Here is an 11,629-nt window from a genome sequence, read left to right as displayed (position 1 = left end):
ATTTTGTCTCAAAAATATGGTGTAGGCTGCTAGAGAAAAACATTTCATATCAACATGTGCAGAAATATACTAATTCACAATTACTCAGGAAAATACACACACACACACACACAGAGAGAGAGAGAGAGAGAGAGAGAGACAGAGAGAGAGAGAGAGAGAGAGAGACAGAGAGGGAGAGAGAGAGAGAGAGAGATTTGAATAAAAAAAATTGACACTTCCAGTATTACTACAGAGCATACCAGCAGAGAGAATCCTTGAGATGGTTACAGAGAAGCAGCCCAGACACAAAAGATTCCAACCCTCTATGCCTCTCTGAACAGGCTCTTCCATGGCCCAGATCTTTGTGTGAACCTAGCGCCCTCTGCTGGGTCTGATCACCCTGCAGGGAGGTTTGTGTCTGAGCTCACAGTAGAATTGTATCACTGTGACTCTGGTACAGTAATACATGGCTGTGTCCTCAGACCTCAGACTGTTCATTTGCAGGTACAGCGTGTTCTTGGCATTCTCCCTGGAGATGGTGAATCGGCCATTGACAGCATCGGCATACTTGATGTAACTACTACCACCACTAATGTATGCAACCCACTCCAGTCCTTTCCCTGGAGCCTGGCGGACCCAGTTCATGTCATAGCTACTGAAGGTGAATCCAGAGGCTGCACAGGAGAGTTTCAGGGACTTTCCAGGCTGCACTACACCTCCCCCAGACTCCACCAGCTGCACATCACACTGGGCACCTGCAAACAGAGAATTCTGGTCAGAAAACTGTCACAGAAGTCAAATTTTCTCTTTCTTATGTCCACACAACACACAGTATCTTCCTTAATATAATTACCTTTTATAATAAGGACAAAGAAAAACCAGCTGAGCCTCAAGCCCATGGTGAGAGTTCTGTTTTCAGTGCAAATCACTGAGTAGCAGTATTTGGAAATCCAGGGCTGGGCTCCTCTGCCTGAGCTGCAGGGTCAGGGCAGGCCTGGTTTTCATGTGCCCAGGGAAGCCTTATTTGCATATTGTCTGGCTATAGCAAGCACTGTAATTAGACCCAGGGAGGAAGGCAGTGATCAGAGAATATATAAGACATCAAAGACATTGATGACAGATATAGAAATAGCCCCAGTTTTGTAGTTTTCTATGGAACCTTTCCTTACTTCATTTAGTTATATCTTTTGCAGGTGCTCAGAACATGCTGTATTTTCACACTATTGTATCTTCTTAGAGAAAGTAACAGCACCACACACACAGGAGTGTTTCTATCTAGGAGCCCAGTGTTTCCCACCGTCTGGGCTGGACAAGGATTCTCCCATACATGGATCTGGGACAAGGTCACACCTCCCTGGAGAGGTTAGAAGAACTCATTGCTTGTTACAGGAACACTTTGGAATTATCTGAATTTCTCATATTTATGTGACAATGCTGTCATCAGGACATAAGAGGATTACAGATGGGATTTCCCTTGTCACTGCCTCTCTCCTGCTTTGTGGTTGCTATGGAGACATTTCAGTCTGCAGCAAACTCAATTGCTCTACACCCAGGCTGAGCAAAGTGTCCCTGTGTAAGCCCAAGGTTTCAAACAGCCAGCTCAAGCATTATGGACAGGTCCCTGTCACACAACCTGGATGCCTCCAAACCAGTTCAAGCTATTCAGTTGTCTCACTTATCCAGAGGACCTGATCCAGCTGGGGGTTCCACAGCCTTTGGTTCATAATTCATGTGCTTCCATTCATTTGCCTGTTTGTCCCTGTGCTTTTTCCAATCTTTGTCTCAACAATTCACTCAATTACAGACCCTCCTCTTTCTTGACAGTTGGACACCTGGGGCCTGGCCTAGGATCTCTGCCTCCACTTCCATCAGTTATTGGATGAGAATTCCAGCACTACTGTTAGGGTGTTTGACCATCTGATCACCAGTCTAGGTCAGATCAGGCTTTCTCTCAAACAACTGCCAGCAGTCTACAGAGGATGTATCATTGTGGATTTCTGATGACCTGTCCAGCACTCTGCCTATTCCTGTTCTCATGTGGCCTTCATTTATCATGTTCTGTTATTCCTTGTTCTCCCTTTCTGTTCTTGATCCAGCTGGGATCTCCTGCTCCCCTAAGCTTTCTTTCCCTCAAACCTTGCCCTTCATTACTCCCTCTGTCGTCCAGGTTGTTCATGTAGATCTCATCCATTTCTCTGCCATTGGGTGATCCCTGTGTCTTTCCTAGGGTCCCGTTTTCTAGGTAGCCTCCCTGGAGTTGGGTAGCAGTCTAGTCATCTTTGTTTTAGAGATGGTTGTTCTTATTTAACCAGTTCTCTTGTTTCCTTCCTACTCATTCTCATTATCTCACCACACCCCACTTTGGCTTTCCCAGTCCAGCACTACCCTGGGCAAGTTCCCAGTGCCCCACACTTAAGATGGCTTCCCTTCCGAGGGCTCCTGTTCTAGTTCCGAATTCTACAAAGTAGAAGCTGGCACACGTAACATACACACAATGTAGGTTCTGTATATGACAGAAACCGGCAGTGTTCATCCTTCCCAATCTTGGTTACATTGTTTGGCACATTGATTTCCAGTTCCATTCGAGTTCTTCCATGTCTCAGAGAACACTGAGGAAGAGGAGGCAGAAAGAATGTAAGAGGTGTGGGAGAGGAAGAATGCTGTGAAATTCTGTCTCCTGGACATGAAATGGGTCTCCCATTCACAAGCTCATCATGCCTGTTGTTTTTCATGTAATGTGTATCAATAAAAAAACATTAATGTAGATTATTTCCAATTCTTACCCCATATTGAAGGGGTGTCAAATATAGAGTTACTAGAGATCCTCCATGCAGGAACATTCCCAGGATAAATACTTTGCACACATTTTATGACAAGCTAGACAATGTGGTCTGTGATTGGTCAGATGGGCACACCTTGTGTGAGGTCTATGGTGAGTGTGAAGCTCACCAAAACTCATGGTTCACTGACTTTGCCTTACCTTTCTATCTTACTTGAAACCTATACTGTCAACTATGAAACCCAAATGAGGCCCTGCCTTGACTGTAGCATGAATCTTAAATGGGCTTATTAATAATGTCAAACCTGAGGCCAGGTATTGGGGTGTATTCTGGAAGATCACAGAAGCAGAACAAACCACATCTCCCTCACCTTGCCAATTCCTCAGCTGATCCTGTTTGCTCAGAATGGAAACCTCTGGGTCTTCATCCAAATGAATCTCAGCTGAACTGCTGCTCCAAAGCCTGAAATCTTAACCAGCTAAAAGCTTCTCTTTTCTGGTCTTCATGCCTGATATACCTTTCTGCTTTCTGCCATCACTCCATGGGATTAAAGGCTCACTTGCTGGGATTAAAGGCATGAGTCACCAAGTCTGGCTATTTCCAATGTGGCCTTGAACTAACAGAGATCCATGCCTCCAGAAGGCTAGGATTAAAGGTGTGAGTGCCACCACTTTCTAGCGTCTGTATCTAGTGGCTGTTCTGTGCTTTGACCCCAGATAAGTTTATTATGGTGTATAGTATTTTGGGGAACACAATACCACCACAGTTTATGGAAGACCAATTTTTATAGTCCCTAAATTAATTCAGAATCTGATCCTGTTGCTCACAGTAGTTAGTTCTTCCTTGTATGATACTTCCCATCTTGTTTGGGTCAGAGAACCTCCTACAGTTAAACATATGAATCACAGTTGAATATACTATTTTATACTTGAAGAATTTAAATATGACTATACACCGTATTTATAGAGAGATTTCAGAGAAACTTTCTTGTGAAGTGGAGAGGCAGCCCAGATGTCAGGAGTCCAGCCCTTCATGCCCCTATGTTCTTTCTTAGGGGGATTCTCACATCTCTTGTTTTCACTGGCCCCTTATGGCCATAAATACATCCTGCTCATGTCTAGGCTCAGGCTCATACTAATATGCCCTCAGTGTGTATAGTTGATATAGTAATACAGTGTTGTGTCATCAAATTTCAGACTGTCCATTATGAGCTACAGAGTGTTCTTGGAATTGTCTCTGGATATGGTCAGTTGGTTTTTGACAGAATTTACATATTGTTTTCTGAACCCCAGTCTTACAAATGTGAGATCCACCTCAGACAGAGTGCATGTAGTAATCACTGAATCTAAATCCAGATGGCACAGAGGCGAGCTGTTGTGGGATGTTCTCTATGCTGTGAATGCGTTGCTCTGAATGGTGGGTTCATGGTCTGTGTGCTTGACCTACAGTATGGAGGGAATAAGGCATCTCCATGCTGGACATTATGCTGCTGCTGCATGGTGGATATAGTTTTTGCTAGTTAAAAAATGAGAGAGAGGGAGAGAGAGAGAGAGGGAGAGAGAGAGAGAGAGAGAGAGAGAGAGAGAGAGAGAGAGAGAGAGAGAGAGAAGGTATTTCTGGGCTATATGCTGCTAGGTGGAAGCATAGACCCACTGCTTATGAAAATCTGTGGGACAATGGTTCCCAGAGCTCTCTTTAAGCCTACCACCACCATGATGGCAAGCTGAGGTGGGTGGAGCACGCTGCAGTTCAAAGCAACAGATTCACAAAAAGACAGTTTCAGATGAGATAAGCCTATAAATGTTTGCAATATATGTAAAAATATATGTAAATTTGAAGGAGAGAAAAAAGAAATATATGCAGTTATATAAAAATATACCTTTTAAAAATAAAGTCTTTATTGAGAAATTAAAAATAATACGACAAATAAGCCATGTAATGATGAATGTCTCACAGGGTATCTGGATTGTCTAGTCTTTGACATTTTTAACTGCAGAGAGGTATTTAATTATAAATGCAGATGAGTTAAACCAATATGTATATTTTATAGGTAGCTTGACCCCAAAATGTGGATCTAAGGATATGTTGCTTTGGAAAGGAGGCTCTGCTTTTGTATCCACAGTAAGAAAGAGGCTATGGATTTGATCCAGGGTAAGATACATCAGGTTTGACCAGCCAAGGCCCCCTGAAAGGTCTAAAATGGCCCAGATAATCCAACATCCAGAACGCTTTCAAGGCAACTGGCTCAGACAATACAGCCCCATGGCTACCTCATTAGCCTAAAATTTCTTTGTATCTCCGTAAGATACAGCACCCTCACCCAGTAGAAAGTAGTATGAAAAACTATGCCCAAATTCCCAAATATACCAAGCTGGCTTTAGAGATGGAATTGGCTCACTCCTTCTCTTAACCCAAACATATTGCTAAAAGAAAAGGTTGAAAGCTTCTTTTGTTCCATATCAGAAGAGCCCTCTGGTGTGGGATAGAGAAAAACCAGTATTTTTATTTAAAAACATGTCAATTATGAATACAATCTCATTCTAAAGAAGAAAAGGTAGTAGTTTAGATATGATAAGATGAAAAGGTATATTATTGAACCTAATTTTAAAGAACAACTTGTTTAAAATGTTTTACATTGGTATATATTTTAGTTTATTGATACAAATTTAGAGTTGGTTTTGTTCTACTATATATATTTCTACTCTTGTTTAAGTTATTATGTTTGTACAGCTAAAATAAAATTGCAATGTATAATTAAAAATAGATTAATAATTACTCTTCTATGATTGTCAAACTTACAGTCATGTTAAATTTTCTAGGTGTTCACAGATATCATTCAGTTAGGTAGCTAATCTTCATACACCTCAAAGACCTACAGAATATGTCATTTAAAATATTTTAAAAATTTAGACTTTCTGGACAGTGAGACATGTCTGCTCCTGGCAGCACTGATTTACTTCAGAAAGGAGAATGGGCATTGAAGATCCTCCATTTGGAGTTTATCTTCTTCCTGACAAAAATAGCCATTTGGGCAAGAAACTTCTCTTGCCTGGACTGCTTGATCAACTGGATATGCAGGACACATTGGAAGGTGACCACTGAACTTTGCTTGGCAAAATGGTCCTTCAGGTTCTTGCTTTGCAGAGGAAACTGTCAGACATTCTACAGGACACAGAGAAGTGACTGAGAGACTCTAGTCCTGTGGGCTGATGACAGATGCCCCAAGTTTACAGAACTTTGAATGTCTGTCCAGGCTGCTAGCTGTCTCTGTCTACTCTTGCAAGACTCTCAAAAATTGCTTGGGACTTTCTGCCATTTCTCAGGTAATATTATATCCTTTTGAGGACTTTGATGTAGTTGAAGGCTAGATAGCTATAATTTTCCTTAGTTATGATAGAAGATAAGTTAGATATGAAACCTAAATCTTACAAATAAATGATACATAGAATATTTCTTTAATATTAATCTTGCCAAATACAAATAGACTAGATATTACAAACATGCTCAACCACACCACAAGGACCCTTTCTAAACTACGTTCATAGCAGCCCTATTCATATTAGCAAACTAATTTTTACCAAGATGAAATTTTTTGAAAATAGAATTTTTCACAATTGATAACCAAGATTATTCTTTTAAGTTCTTGTGGTTTAGAAGAAGAAAATAATGGATATTTCTGTCTCAAATCTACTTTTGAAAAATGACAATAAATCTGGGAAGCTGCAGTTTCTCCATCACATGTTCAAAGGCAAAGAAGATAAATTACAAATTACTAAAAATTCCCAAGATTCCTCAAGGGAATTAAAGTCAACAATTGTTACAATTTCAGACTCCTTTTGAAATATCAAGTGAAACACACACACACACACACACACACACACACGGAATATATAAAATTAGCTGCTATTCTGTCTGGTAATCAGAAGCAATGGGATAGCTTAGAGGGTTTAGTGGGAAAAATTTTGTTGTAATGTGTTCACACATAGAAGGTTGAATAAGATATGACAGTTCAGAGGGTCCTCTAGAGGACATCCTTGGCTTGAAGAGGAAACCACAGGTTCTGACATTAAAACTGATGCTCATTCAGCATAGTTGAGAACTTAATAGCTTCTGAAGTGAACATTACTGGTGGTCCTCAGGAGTCCTGGTGGTCATTGGTGCCCCCTATTTGTGTCAGAGATCTCCATAGGGAGGTTTTTGTACAGGCTCACACTGGCACAGTAATACACGGCTGTGTCCTTAGTTTGCAGATTGTTCAGTTTTCAGAAAACTTGGTTGTTGGAGGTGTCGCTACTGATGGTGATCTGGGAATTGAGAGCTGAATTATACTCTATATGTCCACTCCACATTGCTCCCACACACTCCAGCCCATTTCCTGGCGGCTGGAAAACCCAGTGTACACCATAGCTGGTTAATGACAACCCAGAGACAGTGCAGGTGAGAGACAGGGTCTTTGAGTGCAGCACCAGACCAAGTCCTGACTCCTTCAGCTGCACCTGGGACAGGGCACCTGGGGATAAACAACATTACCATCAGTCTTACATCCCATAGATGACATGCCTGTTCCCTCTCCTGAAACCCTGACACACTTACAGCTTGGAAAGGTCACCAGGCAGAGGAGCAGCACCAGGACAGCCATGCTCTGCTGGAGGCTCTGTTGAGAAGGAGATGGGGCTCCTCAGCTAGGCCTGGGCTTTCAGCCTGAGCCTGAAGGCTGCTTTGCATTGGGAGGGGTTCCTGAGAGGATAAAAGGAAGCAGAGGACAAGGTTTCCATTCTTCCCTCAGGTGACTGAGATTTTCCGTGTGCTTCCTAGAGGAACTGGTGATGGAAACTCAGGAAGATTTTCCTGTTCTTTTCTGGATTTCAATCCCGGAGAAATGAGAAATAGTATGAATCACACTGTACAGACCTGACAAGCAAAATGAGGGTGTTTATACTAAGTGAGTCTACATCCACACAGTTCAGGCAGAACTGGGTACCATGTCCTAATGCATTTGTAGAACTCTATGAATTCCTGAAGTGCATTCAGGATGGAGTTGGGACTCTTAGTGATCAGACACAATGCTTAAGGAACAGCTAAAAATGTATTGTTTGCATGTAAGTGGAATTTTCTTGTTCTCATCATCCATCCAGGAAAAAATTTATAAGGAAGCAGCTCACTTACACTGTTACATGTCATCGTTAGTTTATCTGAGAGTAGCCCCAAGAGACTGTTTTCAACCTCTTCACCTTCTCACAGGGAACACTATATCTGGAGATTAGATTTTACTTCCTCTTGATTTATGTCAGTCTGTCTTTCTCTGTGTACTTTATATCTCTTTTTACCATGTAACACAAAACATCCCAGGTTCCTACATATGATTATTGCATTGGTAAGGGATGGGAAGACCAGCTGTTCATAAAACTTCATAAAACACTATAGTATTCAACTAGGCTTGAGAGTTATGCTAACTAAAGTAGAAAATTAGCCAGAGAAGTTGAAGTCAAGACAAGAAGTAGAGAAGAAGTAGACATGAGCATGGGGACCCTGTGACTTGAGTTGTTGTTCACTATGAAGAACAAGAGTTTGCTTAGTTTTCCTCCATGCCTTGCTAATATAAACCATGGGGATGTGAAGTGCATAGCTGGAGCTCACCTGTTCAGTCAGCAATCAGAGAACGTCTGCATTGGTACTGGAGATCTCACGTTTTGTGTCTCTTATTTCTGTGTGCATCATCTTTGTACTCATAGAGGCTAGTAGTAGAGACAGGTCCTAACCTTAGGGAGTCAGCCATCCTGTGCAAGCTCTGATGTTCACCCACACTAACAGTGCTGTCTTCCCACATTCTTGATACTCTTGAGTGTTGGAAGAATGTTTTGTAGTCATATTCTCTGTGTTTCTCATTGTGGTTTTATCTTCATGGGGAATTTTTTCAGTGTGGTAAAAAATTTGGGAAGGAGTTTTACAGAAATAAATGTTTATCTCTTATACTATATTAGAGAACTTGGCATAAGTCTCATTATTCAAATATTTTTGTCATTGTTTACTTAAGAGTTAGTTTGTATCCATATTCTGTACTCACTTCCTCCTTGGAATTCCCTTTTTCATGAGTTCCCTAAAGGAAGTCATTAATAAAAAGGTGTTTGCAAAAAGAAAGGATTCGTGGTAAAGCCACACATTTTTTATAAGTATATCCTATTTGAGAGACACATTCTTATTCTTAAGTGTTTTTTACATTTGTATTTATTTTTGTTTGGAGGACACATGGATTCTCAATGGGTCATGGTACCGTGACAGTTCTGGCTCTTACATTTGTGTTGTAGTTAGTATTTAATCAACATAATTCAACCCAACCTAGGGTCATCACGGAACAAGGAACCACAGTTGGGAAAAAATGCATCCATCAGGTTTTTCTGTAAGAACGTCTGTGGGGTCATGTCTTGAGCAATGATTGGTGTATCAGGGTTCAGGAAGATAGGGGTTGTGTCATTTATGGGAGGGTGTTCCTGGGTTGTGTAAGAATGCCTGCTGAACAACCATGGAGTTCAAGCCAGTGAGCAGAGTTCCTTCATGGTTCCTTCATTCAGTTCCCACCTTCACAATCATCCTTTGATTTTTTTCCCATTTTTCTTTATTAAGAAATTTTCTACTCACTCCACATACTATCCACAGATCCCCTCTCCTCTCTCCTCCCACACCCGGCACTCTCTCCCAAGCCACTCTGCATTCCCACATCCCCCAAATCAAGGTCTCCCATGGGGAGTCAGCAGAGCCCAGCACACTGAGCCAAGAAAGGTCCAAGTCTCTTCCCACTGCACCAAGGCTGTGCAAGGTGTCACACCACAGGCGCCACTTTCCAGAAGCCTGCCCATAGACCAGGGATAGATCCTGATCCCCCTGCCTGGGTGCCCCCCTCAAATAGTTTGAACCAAACAACTGTCTTCCATGTCTAGGTGGCCTAGTCCAGTCCCATGGGGGCTCCACAGCCTCCAGTCCACAGTTCATGGGCTTCTATTAGTGTTGCCGGTCATCTCTGCATGTCCTCCCATCATGATCTCAATGTCCCTTGCCTGTAGCCTCTCTCCTCTCTCTCATCAGTTGGATTCCTGGAGTTCAGCCTGGTGCCTGGCCATGGATCTCTGTATCTGCCTCCATCAGTCACTGGACAAAAGCTCTATGATGACAGCTAGGTTATTTCCTGTGCTGGCCGCAAGAGTAGACCAGTCCAGGCACCCTCTGGACCACTGCCAGCACACCAAGTTGGGGTCAACTTTGTGGATTCCCGAGAGCCTCCCCAGAACCCTGCCTCTTCCTATTCCCATGATGTCCTCATCTATCATAGTATCTTCCTCCCTGCCATCCCACTTTGTCACTGTTCCAGCATGACCCTCCCATTTCCCTGTTCTCATTTCCCTACTGCCCACCCTCTGCCACCACCCCCAAACCAAATCCACTCATGTAGATCTCATCCACTTCTCCTTCACACGGTCATCCATGTGTCCCTCCTACTGTCTTCCCCTGTTAGCTAGCCTCTCTGGAGTTATGGGTTGCAGTCTGGTCATCCCTTCACTCACATTTAGTATCCACTTACGAGTGAGTACACACTATGTTTGTCCTTCTGAGTCTGGGCTATACCTCATTCAAGATTATATTTTCTACCTCCATCCATTTCCCTGCAAATTTCATGGTATCATTGTTTTGTACTGATGAGTAGTACCCGATTGTGTATATGTGTTATAATTTGTTTATCTATTCTTCAGTTGAGGGGCATCTAGGTTGTTTCCAGATTCTTGCTATTACAAATAATGCTGATATGAACATAGTTGAGCATTTGTCCTTGTGGTAAGATTGAGCATTCCTTGGGTATATGCCTAAAAGTGGTATATCTGGGTCTTGAGGAAGACTTATTCCCAATGATCTGAGACACCACCATACTGATTTCCAGAATGGCTCTACAAGTTTGCATTCCCTCCAACAGTGTAGGAGTGTTCCCTTGTTCTACATCCTCTCCAACATAAGCTGTCTTTAGTGTTTTTGATCTTAGCCATCCTGACAGGTGTAAGATGGTATATCAGAGTTCTTTTTATTTTCATTTCCTTGATGACTAAGGATGTTGAGCAATTCCTTAAATGCTTTTCAGCCATTTGAGATTCTTCTGTTGAGAATTTTCTTAACTTCTTTAGCCCATTTTTAATTGGATTGTTCAGTATTTTGATGTCTAGCTTTTTGAGTTCTTTATATATTTTGGAGATCAGCCCTCTGACAGATGTAGGGTTGGTGAAGATCTTTTCCCATTCTGTGGGCTGTTGTTTGGTCTTATTTCCCATGTCCTTTGCTCTACAAAAGCTTCTCAGTTTCAGGAAGTCCCATTTATTAATTGTTGCTCTCAGTTTCTGTGCTACTGGTGTTATATTTAGGAAGTGGTCTCCTGTGCCAATGCGTTCGAGACTATTTCCTACTTTCTCTTCTGTCAAGTTCATAACTGGATTTATGGTGAAGTCTTTGATCCACTTGGAATTGAGTTTTGTGCAAGGTGACGTATATGGATCATTTTGCAGCCTACTACATGTTGACATCCAGTTATGCCGGCACCATTTGTTGAAGATGCTTTCTTTTTTCCATGGTACAGTTTTGGCTTCTTTATCAAAAATCATATGCTCATAATCGTGTGGATTAATGTCAGGGTCTTCAATTCAATTGCATTGGTCCACAGGTCAGTTTTTATGCTGGTAGCAAGCTGGTTTTTTTTTTTTTTTTTTTACTATAGCTCTATAGTAGAGTTTGAGGTCAAAGATCATGATTCCTCTAGAGGATGCTTTATTATACAGGATTCTCTTTGCTATCTTAGATTTTTTATTATTCCACATAAAGTAAAGTATTGTTCTTTC

General features: G+C 41.8%; 2 gene segments (V, D, J or C); both read right to left on the bottom strand.

Moving 5' to 3' along the window:
* Nucleotides 1-351: 351 nt before the first annotated feature.
* LOC118575638 lies at nucleotides 352-878 on the bottom strand. The segment is given in 2 exon segments: nucleotides 352-734; nucleotides 833-878. Coding segments are annotated over 2 exon segments (429 nt in total).
* A 6,143-nt stretch (nucleotides 879-7,021) lies between these two features.
* On the bottom strand, nucleotides 7,022-7,398 carry LOC118575639. The segment is given in 2 exon segments: nucleotides 7,022-7,269; nucleotides 7,353-7,398. Coding segments are annotated over 2 exon segments (294 nt in total).
* Between the last annotated feature and the right edge of the window lie 4,231 nt (nucleotides 7,399-11,629).

Source organism: Onychomys torridus, unplaced genomic scaffold, assembly GCF_903995425.1.
Source record: "Onychomys torridus unplaced genomic scaffold, mOncTor1.1, whole genome shotgun sequence".
Classification (NCBI taxonomy): Eukaryota; Metazoa; Chordata; class Mammalia; order Rodentia; family Cricetidae; genus Onychomys; species Onychomys torridus.
The sequence above is the reverse complement of the archived record's forward strand: the minus strand, read 5'-3'. Positions and strand labels throughout refer to the sequence as shown.